This window comes from Mytilus trossulus, chromosome 4, assembly GCF_036588685.1.
Source record: "Mytilus trossulus isolate FHL-02 chromosome 4, PNRI_Mtr1.1.1.hap1, whole genome shotgun sequence".
Lineage (NCBI taxonomy): Eukaryota > Metazoa > Mollusca > Bivalvia > Mytilida > Mytilidae > Mytilus > Mytilus trossulus.
This window is the reverse complement of record NC_086376.1, coordinates 9,229,600-9,249,533: the sequence shown is the minus strand read 5'-3', so window position 1 is coordinate 9,249,533 and position 19,934 is coordinate 9,229,600. Positions and strand designations below refer to the sequence as shown.

The 19,934-nt window shown below is 33.6% G+C and overlaps 1 protein-coding gene across 1 annotated transcript; it reads left to right on the top strand.

Annotated features, from left to right (window-relative positions):
• Positions 1 to 8,132: 8,132 nt before the first annotated feature.
• On the top strand, positions 8,133 to 11,363 carry LOC134714609 (uncharacterized). Its single transcript, XM_063575994.1, has 2 exons — positions 8,133 to 8,355; positions 9,247 to 11,363. Exon 2 carries the CDS (start codon positions 9,247 to 9,249, stop codon positions 11,284 to 11,286), a length of 2,040 nt encoding a protein of 679 aa, XP_063432064.1. The 5' UTR covers positions 8,133 to 8,355; the 3' UTR covers positions 11,287 to 11,363.
• Positions 11,364 to 19,934: the final 8,571 nt, after the last annotated feature.

The window sequence follows — 19,934 nt, the reverse complement described above, 5'->3', positions numbered from 1 at the left end:
TATCTACAAATGTATATTGAAAAACCGTAATATACTGTGCATGCTCAGGGATTATTATATTCAATAAATTGTTAAAATAAAAACATCTTTATATTTTTTCCGATACAGTTAATGGTCTTGTCATATATATTGGAAATTGTTGTGAGAAACTCTCAATATGATTTGTGACTTTCCTGTAACATAAGTGATAGAAGGCTAGAAATAGGGATAACTATCTTGTGGCGGTTTAAACCATTCATATAAATCTTTTTATTGCAGAAGGTTGAAGTCCTAGATGCTTCATACCTTGTTTGGAGATTCTTCATGAGACAAAGTGTCAAGTGCTAAATGTCCATTGCATTTGACCTCATTTTCAAGGTTCATCAACTGCTTAAAAGAATGAAACTTCTTTTGTCATGTGAATTTATAATGAGTAAAAGGATAACTATGTTTGGTATATCGGTTCCTCGCAAGGTCTACATTTCCATCATACAAGGTTCACCTAAGCAGAGATCAGTGATCTAATGTATAGTTACTTGATAAGGTCCGTTTTGCAGATAACAGTAGGTTTACTTCATGTGGTGTATATAATATTAATATTATGCCAGACTGGCAGGTTTCATTTGTCATTTTGATGGATGCTGATATTTGGCCTCATGTTCATGATTCATGCTTTAATATTAATTTTTAACCAGATTTTCAAAAAAAATAATCAGTTATTTATTTGGGGATGTGTGACAGACAGGTGACTGCAAAACAGTGTCTGTTCATCAACATGCATGTCCTTATGTGTTCTCACTGTTGAGTTTTAGAATGTTCAGTAACAAAATTCATTTTTATTATGCCCCTGCCCAAGCAGATGGGCCATTAAGTTTTACCCTTGTCTGTAAGTCCCAAAATTCATTAGCTGGATTTTGCCTCAACCAAATGTTATGAAACTTACACACAATGCTTATAACCACAAAACACAGATCAAGTTTGAATTTTGGTGGCGTCACTTTAACCATTCTAGAGTTATGCTCCTTTATAAATGAAAAAATTGCAAAGTTTTTAGTTTCCATTCTCTAACTTATGTTGGTCTCAACCAATGGTTAAGTCTGTCTCTTGAAAACTAAAAGCAATTGGTTATATACATATAAGGTGTATGCAATAGTTTGAAGTATGAATAAGAAGATGCGGTATGAGACTACTCTGCACCCAAGTCACTATGTGTGAAAAGTTAACCATTGTAGGTCAAAGTATGGCCTTCAAGACAAAGCTGGCTCACAACGAACAGCAAGCTATAAAAGGAATACAACTGACTATTGTAAAACAACTCAAATGGAAAACCCAACTGTCTAATCTGTATAACTAGAAACAAGAAACACGTATAAACCACACCAACAAACAATAACCACTGGACAACAGGTGCATACAAATGCAGCTGATTTAAATGTTTTAAAGTGGCACCAACCTTCACCCTTACTTGAAACAGTAGTGTCATATTACACCATAAAAGGACACACAATAAAATATTAATGGAAATGGCTTAAATCGATCAAAAACTATAAACTATATAAGATATCTCATATAAGATATCTTTTAAAGTTTATTGGATATCTTAAAGTTAAAATAAATAGTAAAATAGCTTTCCATATAAACCTCTTAAACATAAAAAAAATATATATATATTTTGCTGCTTAACAGTAATGTATGACAATCATGAGGAAAACCCATACCATATAGTCTTGATACTTTTGTGTGGTCTCTAAAGACTGCCACATCAAATATGAATTATTTATAAACTTAGATGGTTTTTCAAAGTTCGATTTGTTTATATAAGTCAGTGTAAATTATAAAAATTCTGTGGTATCAGGCAATCTCTTTTTATACAACCGCAAAATTTGAAAAAATTTCGTCGTATATTGCTATCACGTTGGCGTCGTCGTCGTCCGAATACTTTTAGTTTTTCGCACTCTAACTTTAGTAAAAGTGAATAGAAATCTATGAAATTTTAACACAAGGTTTATAACCACAAAAAGGAAGGTTGGGATTGATTTTGGGAGTTTTTATCCCAACATTTTAGGAATTAAGGGCCAAAAAGGGCCCAAATAAGCATTTTCTTGGTTTTTGCACAATAACTTTAGTTTAAGTTAATAGAAATCTATGAAATTTTGACACAAGTTTAATGACCACAAAAGAAAGGTTGGGATTGATTTTGGGAGTTTTTATCCCAACATTTTAGGAATTAAGGGCCAAAAAGGGCCCAAATAAGCATTTTCTTGGTTTTTGCACAATAACTTTAGTTTAAGTTAATAGAAATCTATGAAATTTTGACACAAGTTTAATGACCACAAAAGAAAGGTTGGGATTGATTTTGGGAGTTTTGGTTCCAACAGTTTAGGAATGAGGGGCCAAAACAGGGCCGAAATAAGCCAAAATTAAACTTTGTTTGATTTCATCAAAAATTTAATAACTGGGGTTCTTTGATATGCCGAATCTAACTGTGTATGTAGAATCTTTATTTTTGGTCCCGTTTTCAAATTGATCTACATTAAGGTCCAAAGGGTCCAAAATTAAACTAAAGTTTGATTTTGACAAAAATTAAATGCTTGGTTTTCTTTGATATGCTGAATCTAAAAATGTACTTAGATTTTTTATTATTTGCGCAGTTTTCAAGTTGGTCCAAATTGGGTCCAAAATTAAACTTTGTTAGATTTCATCAAAAATTGAAAAAAATAGGGTTCTTTGATATGCCAAATCCAACTGTGTATGTAGAGTCTTAATTTTTGGTCCTGTTTTCAAATTGGTTTACATTAAAGTCCAAAGGGTCCAAAATTAAACTAAGTTTGATTTTTACAAAAATTGAATTCTTGGGGTTCTTTGATATGCTGAATCCAAACATGTAGTACTTAGATTTTTGATTATGGGCCCAGTTTTCAAGTTGGTTCAAATCAGGATCCAAAATTATTATATTAAGTATTGTGCAATAGCATGAAATTTTCAATTGCACAGTACTCAGCAATAACAAGAAATCTTCAATTGCACAGTATTGTGCAAAAGCAAGAAATTTTCAATTGCACAGTATTGCACAATAGCAAGAAATCTTCAATTGCACAGTATTGTGCAATAGCAAGTATTTTCCATTGCACAGTATTGCGCAATAGCAAGAAATATCTAATTGCACAATATTGTGCAAAAGCAAGAAATTTCAATTGGAGTTATCTTTCTTTGTCTAGAATAGTAGTTGAATCAACTTAGATCATTGTTTTATACAATATACAATGTATATTCACTTTTACTGCCAACTGATAAATTAAAACAACGTTAAACATGTATTTAAAATCTGTTATATGCCGTCTGCGCTTGCGCGTACGTCCCATAGCATCAATTGTCAATTGATGCCATGTAAGAAAGTGACGTTATCCAATCAAAATGAACGTTACAAACGTTGTTGCATTAGAATGAGTAATTATTGTTGCAAACTCCATTGGAAATTTGAATTGAGATCGGTTTTGGAATAAAGGAAAGGGGGTGTGAAAAGAAATTGAGTGGGGGGTTCAATTTTTATACGACTGCATATTTTGAAAAAAAATTTCGTCGTATATTGCTTTCACGTTGGCGTCGTCATCTGCGTCGTCATCGTCGTCTGCGTCGTCGTCGTCGTCTGAATACTTTTAGTTTTCGCACTCTAACTTTAGTAAAAGTGAATAGAAATCTATGAAATTTTAACACAAGGTTTATGACCATTAAAGGAAGGTTGGTATTGATTTTGGGAGTTTTGGTCCCAACATTTTAGGAATAAGGGGCCAAAAAGGGCCCAAATAAGCATTTCCTTGGTTTTCGCACTATAACTTTAGTTTAAGTTAATAGAAATCTATGAAATTTTGACACAAGGTTTATGACCACAAAAGAAAGGTTGGGATTGATTTTGGGAGTTTTGGTTTCAACAGTTTAGGAATAAGGGGCCAAAAAAGGGCCCAAATAAGCATTATTCTTGGTTTTCGCACAATAACTTTAGTTTAAGTAAATAAAAATCAATGAAATTTAAACACAATGTTTATGACCACAAAAGGAAGATTGGTATTGATTTTGGGAGTTTTGGTCCCAACATTTTAGGAATTAGGGGCCAAAAAGGGCCCAAATAAGCATTTTCTTGGTTTTCGCACTATAACTTTAGTTTAAGTTAATAGAAATCTATGAAATTTTGACACAAGGTTGATGACCACAAAAGAAAGGTTGGGATTGATTTTGGGAGTTTTGGTTTCAACAATGTAGGAATTAGGGGCCAAAAAAGGGCCCAAATAAGCATTATTCTTGGTTTTCGCACAATAACTTTAGTTTAAGTAAATAGAAAATAATGAAATTTAAACACAATGTTTATCACCACAAAAGGAAGGTTGGTATTGATTTTGGGAGTTTAGGTCCCAACAGTTTAGGAATTAGGGGCCAAAAAGGGACCCAAAATACATTTTCTTGGTTTTCGCACCATAACTTTAGTATAAGTAAATAGAAATCTATGAAATTTAAACACAAGGTTTATGACCATAAAAGGAAGGTTGGTAATGATTTTGGGAGTTTTGGTCCCAACAGTTTAGGAATAAGGGGCCCAAAAGGTCCAAAATTAAACTTTGTTTGATTTCATAAAAAATTGAATAATTGGGGTTCTTTGATATGCCGAATCTAACTGTGTATGTAGATTTTTAACTATTGGTCTACATTAAGGTCCAAAGGGTCCAAAATTAAACTTCGTTTGATTTTGACAAAAAATTAATCGGTTGGGTTCTTTGATATGCTGGATCTAAAAATGTACTTAGATTCTTGATTATCGGCCTAGTTTTCAAGTTGGTCCAAATCCGGGGTCCAAAATAAAACTTTGTTTGATTTCATCAAAAATTGAATAAATGGGGTTCTTTGATATGCCAAATCTAACTGTGTATGTAGATTCCTCATTTTTGGTCTTGTTTTCAAATTGGTCTACATAAAAGTCCAAAGGGTCCAAAATTAAACTTAGTTTGATTTTAACAAAAATTGAAATCTTGGGGTTCTTTGAAATGCTGAATCCAAACATGTACTTATATTTTTGATTATGGGCCCAGTTTTCAAGTTGGTCCAAATCAGGATCTAAAATTATCATATTAAGTTTTGTGCAATAGCAAGTCTTTTCAATTGCACAGTATTGCGCAATGGCAAGAAATATCTTATTGCAAAATATTGTGAAATAGCAATTTTGTTTTTAATTAGAGTTATCTTTCTTTGTCCAGAATAGTAAGCAAGAAATATCTAATTGTAAGAATTTTTTTTATTTGGAGTTATCTTTCTTTGTCCAGAATCAACTTAAATCTTTGTTATATATACAATATACAATGTATATTCACTTTTTACTACCAACTGATAAATTAAAATAATCTTTACCATTCAGTGATAACAAGCAGTTTTTTTACATCTTAATATTTTATGATGTATTTAAATGAGTAGTAATTGTTGCAAACTCCATTAGAAATTTTAATTGAGATTAGTTTTGGAATAAGGGAAAGGGGGATGTGATTAAAAAAAATGGGTTAAATTTTCTCATTTGAAATTTCATAAATAAAAAGAAAATTTCTTCAAACATTTTTTTGAGAGGAATAATATTCAACAGCATAGTGAATTGCTCTAAGAGAAAACAAAAATTTTAATTTCATTAGAACACATTCATTCTGTGTCAGAAACCTATGCTGTGTCAACTATTTTATCACAATCCAAATTTAGAGCTGAATCCAGCTTGAATGTTATGTCCATACTTGCCCCAACCGTTCAGGGTTCAACCTCTGCGGTTGTATAAAGCTACGCCCTGCGGAGCATCTGGTTTTAATTGGAGTTATCTTTCTTTGTCCAGAATCAACTTAAATCTTTGTTATATACAATATACAATGTATATTCACTTTTTACTACCAACTGATAAATTTAAATAATCTTTACCATTCAGTGATAACAAGCAGTTTTTTTACATCTTAATATTTTATGATGTATTTAAATGAGTAGTTATTGTTGCAAACTCCATTAGAATATTTTAATTGAGATTAGTTTTGGAATAAGGGAAAGGGGGATGTGATTAAAAAATTGGGTTCAATTTTTCTCATTTGAAATTTCATAAATAAAAAGAAAATTTCTTCAAACATTTTTTTGAGAGGATTAATATTCAACAGCATAGTGAATTGCTCTAAGAGAAAACAAAAATTTTAAGTTCATTAGAACACATTCATTCTGTGTCAGAAACCTATGCTGTGACAACTATTTAATCACAATCCAAATTTAGAGCTGAATCCAGCTTGAATGTTGTGTCCATACTTGCCCCAACCGTTCAGGGTTCAACCTCTGCGGTCGTATAAAGCTACGCCCTGCGGAGCATCTGGTTCTCATTTGAAATTTCATAAATAAAAAGATAGAAAATTTCTTCAAACATTTTTTGGAGAGGATTAATATTCAAATGCATAGTGAATTGCTCAAAAGCAAAACAAAAATTTTAAGTTCATTAGACCACATTCATTCTGTGTCAGAAACCTATGCTGTGTCAACTATTTAATCACAATCAAAATTTAGAGCTGAATCAAGCTTGAATGTTGTGTCCATACTTGCCCCAACCGTTCATGGTTTAACCTCTGCGGTCGTATAAAGCTGCGCCCTACGGAGCATCTGGTTCCAGTTTGTATTGGTCGTATTTTATATTTGTTTTTTTTTTCTTTTTTTTTCTCCTTATACAGACTGTTGTCCTCCTTTAAAAACCAACTGTTAGATTTATTAACTTTTGTTGCCTGTTTTCTAATTCCTGTTTTATGTCCATTTGAGTATATCTTACGATATTTAAATTACGTTTTGTGAATTTTGTTCAACATATTCTGGTCCAAGTAAGATATAAACTGCAGCATCAGCAGATAGTTGTGGTAGTGACAGTAGTCTTTTGAGCGTGTTTTGTTGTTTGCTTTTGTGATGGGGTTGGTTTTTTTTTGGGGGGGGGAGGGTATGTCTGGTTTTAAAAGTGTTGTTGGGAATTTCAATTTCATAAAGCATTCTAGGTGCCACAGATGTTCTTAAAAGTTTGTATTCTATCAATGTATTCATACAATCATAATTCAAAACCTACATTTAGTATTTATTCGAATTATTTTATATTCACTAGCTATTTACTCGGATTATGTTCCAACATTGCAATATCTTGCAGTCGCTTTTGGTTCAAGATTTCAAGATTTTATTAGGAAACTCTCAGACACATTTACAATGTGTTACAAGAGGTCATTTTTGATAACATATTATAAATATGACAAAAACGAACATGGGATTAAATACAAATAAATATGATTTGATAATGCGTCTTGATTTGGTTGAGGAGTATTCTAAAGTTTCTTCTAGGATTATACTCATGGATAAAGCTGAGAATCGAACACATTCAGTTTTGATATTCTTTTAATATTACCAAACCTTAAATAAATAGAGGCATTAACATTTTGGAAGTGGATTAATCATTAATCCTTCTAACATTTGATCTAGGATTAATTTACACCTGACCAATTCCATTAGTTTTTGTTCTTGTAAAATCCGTTTTGGAAAAATTCAACGTTTTAATTTAATTTAATTAAAACGGGATTATTTAATCAGTGAATAGGTGCAATAAACACGTAAAATAGTTTTACACTTCGGGGTTAACGACACTTTTAAATAATGGTTAATTGGATGGAGGGACAGTTATCTTATATAATTTATGTGTCAAATTAGTCAGATAATAGAGGTATAAAAATTGCATTGTATTTTCGGCGGACATGACCCCTGAGCCAGACTTTTATTACACATAGAATACTGAAACACCATTTCAAGACCGAACCAACATGTTTAAGACCTTCCTACGATAGTATATCTCTTTAAACGTTTATTTTGTACAGTTATATTGAATTATGTAAATTTATGCAACTGTCAAAATGTTTCTCTAATTACAGTACTTAAAATCTTGATTGAAAACATAGAGACCTTAAATGCAAAATATTAAATATTCTGAATTCATTTCCGATATAGATTAATATATACCTTATGTTTCAAGTTGGTTTCATTACCAACTACAAATTCTAATTAACAAAACAATTATTTCTTCAAATAATTATTTTGTTATTTTAAATTTACAAGTAAGGTCTTAATTTTAAATTTGATATCTGTTATTGGAAGAAAATTCTTCACACGACTATGAATACTTAATTATTTTATAAAAATAATCTTCTGTATACAATGGCCATTTAAGTTGGGTTAATCTCTATTAATCCATAATAAACCGTAATCCACAATAAATCTATTTGCTGTCGTCATTTAACAACAAGTTTGGTCGGAGATGTGTCAAATTAATTTTATAGGAAATATTACTAAAAGTTAGAGGTAAGAATATTTTTATTTTTATTTACCATTTAGACTAGAAAGTGAATTTCGGTAGGAGTTTCATATATGGCACTACATCATTATACTAAAGAACACCATAAAGTATTGTAGTTTATTCCGTGGAGTGTTATATGAAACTCTTTCCGAATTCCGTTGACTTTGGTTTCATGAACTATCAGATAAAAAAACCCAAATGACTTCAAAATGAAAGACTTCGAAGCAAAACAATGAAATGAGAAATTATACATTTATTAAAATAAAAATATGCTTTACGAATCAATCAATTGGAAGACTTTGAAACTTTGAAACAACACAATGAAATAAGTAATTATACATTTATTCAAATAAAGATATGTTTTACGAAACATAAGACGTGGCTATGTATGATTGCCAATGAAACGAATAACATAGAAATGTGCTTTCGAGACTAAGAAGTAAATAGAATCAAAATGTCATCAACCTATCCCTGTCTGTATACCACAGATCTACTGTTTTGTTTTGTCATAGAGCAAACCGAAGTAAGAGGGACAGTGTTCTTATCAAATAGCTGTTTTATTTTGTCAAAAAGAAAACAGTAGGCGGTAGAGCGCCAGCATTTTCCACCAAAAAACATGTTTAAATTATAGCCATATACTATTCAGAAACCTATAGACAAAAAGTTGTTACAAAAATAACCAACCTTATTAAAGGTTTCAAAAAGTCCATAAACTTTAACAAAATCAAACGTAAGTCTATGCACTAACGGATCAAATGGAACACAACTGTCATATTCCTGACTTGGTCCGTTTGAAAAAACAAATGATATTCGATTCACGTTTAAACTTTACTGTATTCTTGACTATTCTCGGTTTTAGAAACGAACATTTTGTGGACACTTTTTTTTACTTTCAGATGTCTAAACTGGTAAATAGAATATTGAATAGCGACAAAGAGGTTGCGGCTGTCAAGTACAATATAAAAGAACAACGATGTCTAAAGAAGAATCTAGTGACCTTGGATGCCGAAGCACAATATTCTGTAAAACTAATCGACATGGAAAACAGAGGGATGAAGGTTTTCTACAGACGATTTAGAGACAAAGTGTCCAAAATCAAAACTCATTTGAAAGTGAACGAGGTCACAAGACTTAAAGATCTCGAGGCAACCGGCCGACTAAGTCCTCCTCAGAACACAGTAAATACAACTTCTATGTTACGTATAGCAGACGCAGAAAAACGTTTGAAATTACAAGGTCGAGAACATCTTCGGAAAACTAAAAGTGCTTTTACAAGCAGGAGTGTGGACGCTATTCAGGAAAGTAAGAGCAATTCTGTTATGTCAGGAACTTTTGATAGCCATTTCAATGAAAGCGATTCTGTTCTTCGACCTTTAACATCTCATCGACCTTCAACATCTGCATTGGATAGTAAATTAAACGGTTCCCGTGAAAGCATATCTAAAAAGCGTCAGAGTATTGAATCCTTAGATAGACCACAGTTTTACAAATCTAAAACATGTGATGCAATTATACAAGAGTCTGATTTCGTAGAAAAAGTTGAGAGCAAGGAAATTCTAACTTCCCCGCCCGAACAAACTACAGAAAAATATGAACCATCGAAATGTTCGGGAATATGTATTGTTTATGGAGAAACGCCTACCGAAACTTACAAACCTGTAGACAAGGAACCAGAAAAAGAAGACACCCCGAACAAAAAAATGAGCTTGACTTTTAATTTCATAGAAACAGGAAATGTTAATTCGCCACGTATTATGAACAAAACAAGTAGTGTTGAGAATGAAATGCCAAAGAAAGAAGAGGATACCGTTAGTCAAAGTCCACGTCGATGTAGCGTCGTAAACAATACCCCCCTTACCGTGAATCCTATAGAGGACATGCTGGATGTAACCAATGGAACAAAACATGAAATACACGATACTAATGATAACAAAGAACAGAAAAGTGATGCAGTAAATCCTGATTCAAATAATAATGCAACTCCAAGGAAAACTTCACAACACAATCCTGATTCAAATAATAATGCAACTCCAAGGAAAACTTCACAACACAAGACGACTAATCAGTTTTCCAGAATATGTCGTCACCAGAAGCACCAAGGCGAAGCACGAGGTAAAGATGACACAACCAAGCTTAGGAAAACGGAACAAAAACCCAAACCACAGGAAAACAAACAGGACAGTGATATTAAAAATAATAGTCAAAAGGACAAAACTTTACATACAAATACCGGTCGTGATTCGCCCTTATCTATAAAAAGTTACAATAAAGTTGCCGTCCCTCGAACTCGAAACGGCCAATCGAAAAGTGCACGATCCAATTTCGAGAGGCAGTCAAGAAAAAAGTCGTGTAATAGTAGCCCGGAACGACGAAGTTTCTCCGCTACGGGAAAATCTGCGAATTTCGCCCAAATGACCAAACAGTACTCATGCCATAGCAGTATTGATAAAGAGGCAATGAAAATCCAGGAATCCAGGGTGTCTTTCAGCATCTCTGATGGTTTGTTTAGTTTGGGTGATGACCCGTACGAAGAGCGCAGACAACTTCTTCTGATGGACGAACACAACAGATTTGTAATTTTGTTACATAAGAAGGAAGACTATCTGGAAAGAATAGAAGAGTATATCAAGAAACAGTTGGAGGAGTCCCTATACGGATGTCCTGATGGGGCTGTTGGCGGGAAGAAGAAGACTAAATCACCAAAGGATATCTGGGACGAAATAAAACATTGTCGGTATCTTAGAACCGATGACGACGAGGATATTGATTTGTCGCAGGTTGTGACTCTCGCTTCGGAACAAATTAAAAGTAAACAAGGACTTAAGTACAAACCACTGTTTGGTAGACAAAAGAGCAAGAAAACAGTTACAGTGGAAACAAAAAAGACAGAGGACAATAAAAGTAAAGATCCGGTTAACTCGGATTCTCTAAGTTAGAGATGATGTTACTTTACATTATTATAGTACTATTTTTTTCATGTTAGCTCTTTAAAATAAATCTGTTAATAATAATACATGTTCTTGTTCAAAATTGTGTGGATTTTTTCCCAGCCTGTGTCATGTATGTCACGGAAGCGAGACATAGTTGTTGTTGGTTCAAGTCCGTCAACTTTGTTTTTTTGTAAATTGTCATGTTATAAATTAGGCCGTTGGTATTCCGTTTTGGCATGTTTGCCTTTTTTTTCAAATGATCTCGAGGGCCTTAAAATAGCCGGGCGACTAAACGGTACGGGTTTTTCTCATAGTTTACGTCCGTTCGATGTCCTATAATAACTTAGATCAACCTCTTTTGAACAATGGCTGATATTAACTATTGTCTCATTGGCAAACCTTTCACATCTTCTTATCTTCAAAATGATCCTATATTATGTCATCATCGATGGTGGCGTCGTCAACATTAAAAGTTCAGTCTATTGTTAAAGTTTTTCAGACATCGATAACTTTTTCAAACCTTTAATGAATTTCATGAAAGTTGGACAGAATCTTTTTTTTTTTCATTACCAATAGACAATAGATATACAGAACAAAAAAAAATGAAACTGTTTTCCCGATAAAAAGCTTAATTTTTATCGCAGTTTACACGTTAAAGTTTGTTACACATCAAATACTTATGTAAACCATCGCTAATGAAAAGGAGGTTGTTGTTCGGTGTGAGCAAATGCTCTGTGTTGAAGACCATACATACACCTATATTTGTTTGATATTTACATTTTGTGACTTGGATGGAGATTTATCTCTTTTGCACTCATATACCACATCTTATTTCTATAAATTTTTTGTTGTTTAATATTTTCATGTCCCTGGTTTTTATTATTTAAATGACATGACTGATAGATGGAACATTTTTGACAGTTAACATTTACGAACAGTATGCGATTACTTTTTTTTTACATGATACATTGTAAACCTTCATGGATCGTTATGAACTTGGACTGAATCTAATCTTCAAGATCAAGCAACAACATATAGTTATAGAATAAGTTTTATTTTATTATTTACATCTGTATGTTGCTGAAAAATTGACTCAACCTTTAACTGTCGATATGACACAACTGACAACAACAAATACAGGCGACATGAAAATTACCAGTTAGGAGTAATATAACACTCAGCGACATGAAGACTTTCAACGCGTAAAGATTCGTCATCTGTTTGAATATCAAATGTAATAACCCAGGCTTTGAGTGGAGTGTGTGTTGCTCATTTTTCTAGTTTTTTTCTATGCTGTGTGTTTTAATGTCAAGTTGTCTTTTCGTCGTTTTAGATTTTTGCCATGGCGTTATCTGTTGACTATATGAACTTATGAGTTAAAATATCCGTTTGGTATCAGCAGCCTCTCTTTCACCACTTTTTTTTTACTTTAAACAATTGCTATAAAAAGTACTTTTCCAATTTTATGTGTAAATCTTAATTTGAATCTCTTTGTGTGAATATCGTGTACAGCGGTTATGAAATCTCAGCAGTACGCGTTCAAAAAGGTTAATAGACCCAAAAGGGAAAATTCACTAAAGGGATAGTTCATTCTTCAAAAGTTAGATAATTTTGCATCTAAGACGCCTTGGCATATTTTCACTTTAAAACAAAGAAGAAAAAAAGGGTTCAACACTTTAAACACTTTTCTGGCCCTGATTGATTTACTGTACCAATCACAATATTGCCGGCATGATTCTTCACATGTTATTGAATTTTAAATGTACGTATTGTTATGCATTTACTTTTCTACATTGGCTAGAGGTATAGGGGGAGGGTTAAGATCTCATAAACATGTTTAACCCCGCCGCATTTTTGCGCCTGTCCCAAGTCAGGAGCCTCTGGTCTTTGTTAGTCTTGTATTATTTTAATTTTAGTTTCTTGTGTACAATTTGGAAATAAGTATGGCGTTCATTATCACTGAACTAGTATATATTTGTTTAGGGGCCAGCTGAAGGACACCTCCCGGTGCGGGAATTTCTCGTTACATTGAAGACCTGTTGGTGGCCTTCCGCTGTTGTTGTTTGTTTTTTCTATGGTCGGGTTGTTGTCTCTTTGATACATTCCCCATTTCCATTCTCAATTTTATCTATGTCTTTGGTTTACAACTGACTAGCTGTAGTCATAATGTAACTTTAATTCATTGGTCCATTAAAAAGTGCTTTAATACCGAGGGTAACGACTTGATTTTATATCACCAGGTTCAGTATTTTAAGCAATTGCACTGAAGCATTCGTTAATACGGGATTGTTAATTAAGAATTAAAGGGGACAAAATAGAAAGGACCATCAATCACAAATTTTAGTCGAAGATAAACAGAAAGTACAATTGCCAAAAGGTAAAACATTGGAAAGACAGTCAACAAAACACTACAAAGTTAAAGACTGAACACTGACAACACCAACTCCTCCACCAAAACTGAATGTTCACTCAGATGCTCAGGATGAACAGCATTTCATGCTCAACCATTGGCACCAGATGTGCTGCTCATGGCAAGTAAAATACCAATGATAAGTTTAGTCGTTGATACCACATCCGGAAAAAAAACATTGGTATTATGGGTATACGATAAATGAAATTCATATTGACATCTTTTATATTCCGTAACGACCAAACACATCACAAACATTCGAAGAACTTACCACAACTGTATTTCCTTTGGTGCTGTATTGGTTAACTAAAGTCATGAGGCAGCAGTCCCCATCAAGGATATTATGATAGGAAAACGAAAAACCTGGAAGATCGTATCAACTGGGGGAAAAATATGCATTGTCCTATTTCTATTCTAGCTCCTGGTCGACGGTTAAAAGAAAAAGGTTGAGATTTATTATAATAGATTAAATTATATATTTTTAGTCATTTTGTCGTGTGGTCGCTGATCTGTAGACGTTTACTCCCTACGAATCATTCATGTGTTTAAGGTTTTTTTTAATTATCGACTAACTGACAAGAATCCTATACACTTAATATAACACAAGGTCTGAAATCCTCGAAGACAAAAACATGGAGATCTGACACACACCGTGTATCCTTATCTGAAATCCTCAAAGACAAAAACATGAAGATCTGACACACACCGTGTATCCTAAGACCTTATCTGAAATCCTCAAAGACAAAAGCATGGAGATCTGACACACACCGTTTATCCTTATCTGAAATCCTCAAAGACAAAAACATGGAGATCTGACACACACCGTGTATCCTTATCTGAAATCCTCAAAGACAAAAACATAGAGATCTGACACACACCGTGTATCCTTATCTGAAATCCTCAAAGACAAAAACAAGGAGATCTGACACACACCGTGTATCCTTATCTGAAATCCTCAAAGACAAAAACATGGAGATCTGACACACACCGTGTATCCTTATCTGAAATCCTCAAAGACAAAAACATGGAGATCTGACACACACCGTGTATCCTTATCTAAAATCCTCATAGACAAAAACATGGAGATCTGACACACACCGTGTATCCTTATCTGAAATCCTCAAAGACAAAAACATGGAGATCTGACACACACCGTGTATCCTTAAATCTAAAATCCTCAAAGACAAAAACATGGAGATCTGACACACACCGTATCCTTATCTGAAATCCTCAAAGAAAAAAAACATGAGATCTGACACACACCGTGCATCCTTATCTGAAATCCTCAAAGACAAAAACATGGAGATCTGACACACACCGTGTATCCTTATCTGAAATCCTCAAAGACAAAAACATGGAGATGTGACACACACCGTGTATCCTTATCTAAAATCCTCAAAGACAAAAACATGGAGATCTGACACACACCGTGTATCCTTATCTAAAATCCTCAAAGACAAAAACATGAGATCTGACACACACCGTGTATCCTTATCTGAAATCCTCAAAGACAAAAACATGGAGATCTGACACACCGTACATATCCTTATCTGAAATCCTCAAAGACAAAAACATGAGATCTGACACACACCGTGTATCCTTATCTGAAATCCTCAAAGACAAAAACATGAGATCTGACACACACCATGTATCCTAATCTGAAATCCTCAAAGACAAAAACATGGAGATCTGACACACACCGTGTATCCTTATCTGAAATCCTCAAAGACAAAAACATGGAGATCTGACACACACCGTGTAATTGACAACTAATAGTGTTTGGCGAAAGGTGCTTTATTATAGTAATGCATATATAGTTATACCAAGCATGGTATCAATAAGCTACAATGAACAAAATGTCAATTTGAAGCACCTGAACCCCAATGTGGGTAATAATAAAAGTAATTAGAAAAAATTAACAATAAAAAGAAAAAGAAAAAAAAATGTTTTATATCAATTACATAATAAAGTGGCCTGGAACATGCTCTTTCGCTTAAAACCACATGGTAATATAAACCCGGATGAAGTATCAAAGGGAAGCATTCTCTTACAAGGTGTTATCAATTAGGTACAATGAGAGTTGCCTCCCATTGTACGCAATTGACAACTAATAGTGTTTGGCGAAAGGTGCTTTATTATAGTAATGCATATATAGTTATACCAAGCATGGTATCAATAAGCTACAATGAACAAAATGTCAATTTGAAGCACCTGAACCCAAAACGAAGTCGCCAAACACAGGGGTTAATAATATACATAAAAAAAAAAAAAAAAAAAAAAAAAAAAAAAAAAACAACATCAAATCAAGAATATAATAATACACCGGCAAAATACCCTAAAACTAACTACCAATCAAATAATTCATAGCTGACGTGACCCGATACATATCAACACTTGCTTGTTTAATGTAAGTCTGAAAACAATCAGATCTCCAGTCTCCGTGATGTTTCAATAAAATCTCAGGAATGCCAGCCTTGGTGGCTAAAGTAGCCCCTCCGTGTCTCAGCGAATGAAAAGAATAAACTGAAGGGTCTAAACCAACAAGAACAATTAACTCTCTAAAACGGTTCAACAAAACGGATCTAGATAAGGGCAATAATTTACCATGAACAGGTAAAGCAAAAACGGGAGCATTCTTATCACCAGGTATTAAAGACACAAGATGCTTATAAGCTCGAACAGGACATATTGAAGGCTCAACTGAGCAACACAGAGAAACCTGATGGGTGTAATCATGATTTTGTCTAGTCTTTGACCATTTCAATAAAAGGAGGATACCCTTTTCACTAACAACAACATCATCTCTGATCAATTGTTCACGGGAATTAAAAGATGTAGAGCTTCTGCTGACCAGGTTTGACGCCCTAAGCATACCAAAAAAGGCAAACGTTAGAAAACACCATAAACAAGCATCTAAATAATCATAAATATTCAACAACCTAACAATATCAATTAAATGTGTAGGTAACAATGGTAATTTTGAAACAGCCACATGCTGATTCTTATGACTCAATCCTCTTAAAGTCAATTTGAATTCTGTAGATAAAAAAGGTTCCACAGTAAAACCAAAAAGTTGACTCCAGGTCTTAATGCCAGAAATATAATTCTTAACAGATGAAAAACTGCTTAAACTCTTGGATAGAAAACATGCATAAGCACACACTATGTCCTTAATACAAGGAAATGGTCGAAATTTATAATAAACACAAAAAATGTGGTACGCATTGAGTTGACTCTTCAAATTAGAATAAGTACCAGGCCGAAAGGCTGCACCCTTAGCAAGTTTGACCTCTTTCTGCAAAACTGCTCTTCTGGACTTAAGACCTGGAAGTCATAAACAACAGTAATTAGATAAACAACAATGTCATATTAATTATCAAAGTTAGTCTTATCTGACACTAAATATGCGCAAAAAGAATGTCAATGTATCATGTATGAAAACCTAAATGTTTATAATATCATTAAACATATGACTAAACACCTCTTTCTCAATAAAATCTGAATTTTAAAGTTTAGATTCTATAAAAAAAAAAATGTGATCTGTTCTTCTCCGAAAGATTCCAACGGGATAGCAAATCCGATAACGAAATAAAAGCCAACTTCCCATGCTTGTTGTAACTGACGTTTGGTGCAATGTTTTTTTTTTTTTTTTTCTTTTCAAATCTTTGTAATAACTTATAAGTATCTTGTAGTGACTGTAGATAACCGTCACGGCTTCATGAACACGTGAAAAATTATTTATATTCATTTCACAAAATTTGGTTGATACATCTTTCAAAATATTGCCACTCATATCTGGTGAATACTCAAAATCAATAGACCCTGCTGTTTTTGTAAACCAAGGACAAATACTTGAAGCTAAAAGTGCATTAATTATTAGTTTCATCAACAACATTGTAATTCATGTAATTGTTATCTTTGACAACAGTGTCAAAATCAGTGCTACAAAATAAAGATTGCAATAAATATGAATCATTTTCATAAATAGACACACCTGTAAACGCAGGGGACGTTTTTTCACTCAAAGCATTGTCACAATAAAGCCTCAGTCACACTGTCACGTTTCGACAGCTAGGTTTCAGTACGTGTAGAAATGCTACGTTTCATGGAATTTTTTTGTCATTTTTAACGGTCCGTACGTTTAACTAGGTTTACGCCACGTTTTGATACGTTCCTCTACGTATTGTTTCGTTTTGTTACGATTTGCTAGGTTTTTTTTATAACTACAAGGGGTACGTTCTACTAGGTTTTAATACGCTTCAGTACGTATAAACTACGTTTCACTACGGTTTACTACGTTTCACTACGTATTACTAGGGTTTGGTACGTTTCTAAATCGGTTCAAGTACGCTTTTGCACGATTTCCTACGATTTAGCAAGTTTATTGCACGCAGTATCACGTGTCACTACGCTGTGATCACTTATCATGAAACGGCATCATTATTCAATAAAATTTAGAAAGGACAGAGATGCAAAGAGGGAGCAGAGTAACTAAAACAAATCTGGAGACATTAATAGAGGTACACTTTATAATTATTAATACATCTGTCATTGTAATTAAATTATTTTGTTCCCATTTTATGGTCTAAAAATTTAGAGACTGAAACAACTAATACACAAGAAACAAATGAGCAAACACAAAATAGTGATACTGAACAGCCAGCTAATACCAATAAAGAGAAGCGCAAACGAAGCAAGCCATTAGAAATACCACAAGAAAAGCAGGATGAGTTGGCAGATTGGTATAGAGAAAACGAACCTCTATACAACAAAGGTACATGTATTTATTTGCTATAATTTAAAATATTAATACGGAGAATAAATGTCAAAAGATGTTAACCCCACCAGTAGACATAGATAAACTTACAGCATGGTCTTTATATTTAAAAATCAATGTGACCGATTTTTTTCTTCTCTTTCAGCTCATTTTCAGTACAAAGATACTGCTCTCAAAAATACACGATGGCAAACAAAAGCTAATGAGCTAGGGGTAGAGGATTGGAAGACTCTCAGGACATGGGTTGAGTCAATGAGATCTCAGCTCGGAAGACTGACACGAGAAGGCAATAAATCTGGTTCAGGCAGAAAAGATGATACTCAAAGAGACAAATGGATCAAAGAAATATTTGGCTTCTTGGGTCCACATATTGCCAGAATAGAAACCAGAGGAGGAATAAACGTGTGCAATACAGTTTTCTATTACTTAATATTTCAGTTCACTTTTTTTACCTTTTGTTGTTATTTCCTTTGTTGAATTCCCGTACCTTTTTTCTTTTTCTAAATGATACTTAATGTTCTGATTCTACGAAATTCATTTTACAGCTGTTTCATTTCAAACGTTTGACTTTATCTCGATATATCTTGTACGAATACATAAATAATGTTCCGATTATGTCTGAATATTTCAGCTGAAAGAGAAACTCAAGGCAAAATACGGAACAGATGCTTGCGTCGATTCTCCCAGTGAACATGAGGACAAAGAGGAAAGTCAAGAAGACGATGAAAGAAGGTCAGTAACCATTTACTTCTTTGTATAATTAGTTAAATTGAAACTATATCTTCACATCAGGACTTTTTATAATGTTTTGGTCCGTCCGTCCGTCCATCACACTCACATTTGTAAATACTTTTCAGTTAAAAGTAATTGTATCGGATTGATTGTGCTCCCGGCATTTCTTGTTTTCTTGTTATGAGATAGGGTGTTGACGACAGATTGTGGGGAAGGTATGCTATGCTTTTGTATGTTAATGTTTTGTTACTTGATGAATGTGTACCATACACGGCCGAATACGCTATATATAAAAACATAACTCCATGGGTGCAGTGCAACAACTTTTTGATGTACTGTAGCAGCTTTAAAATTGAACACCATACAAATCGTTTAAGCCTGGTACCAACATCCTGTGTCCGATGATACGCTATGGTAATGACATTAGTTTTTATACCCCGCCACACGAAGTCGCAAGGCATTGTGTAATACCCTTCGTAAAAAACGTTTGGTTGAGTGTCCGTTCGTCAAAATATGATTGTGTATCAATAATCCATAATTTGTCATTTCCATCCGTTGTCTGTCCATCTTGCTGTAAGACTGACAAACTATTTTAACAAATGGCGAGAAATATAGATACCCGTGGTTTGATTATACGTAGAAGAAGCTAGGTAATCATGCGTAGTAATACGCATCGATACGTAATAATGCCTAGAATAACGTGATGAAACCTATTAATGCGTACCATGAAGCGTA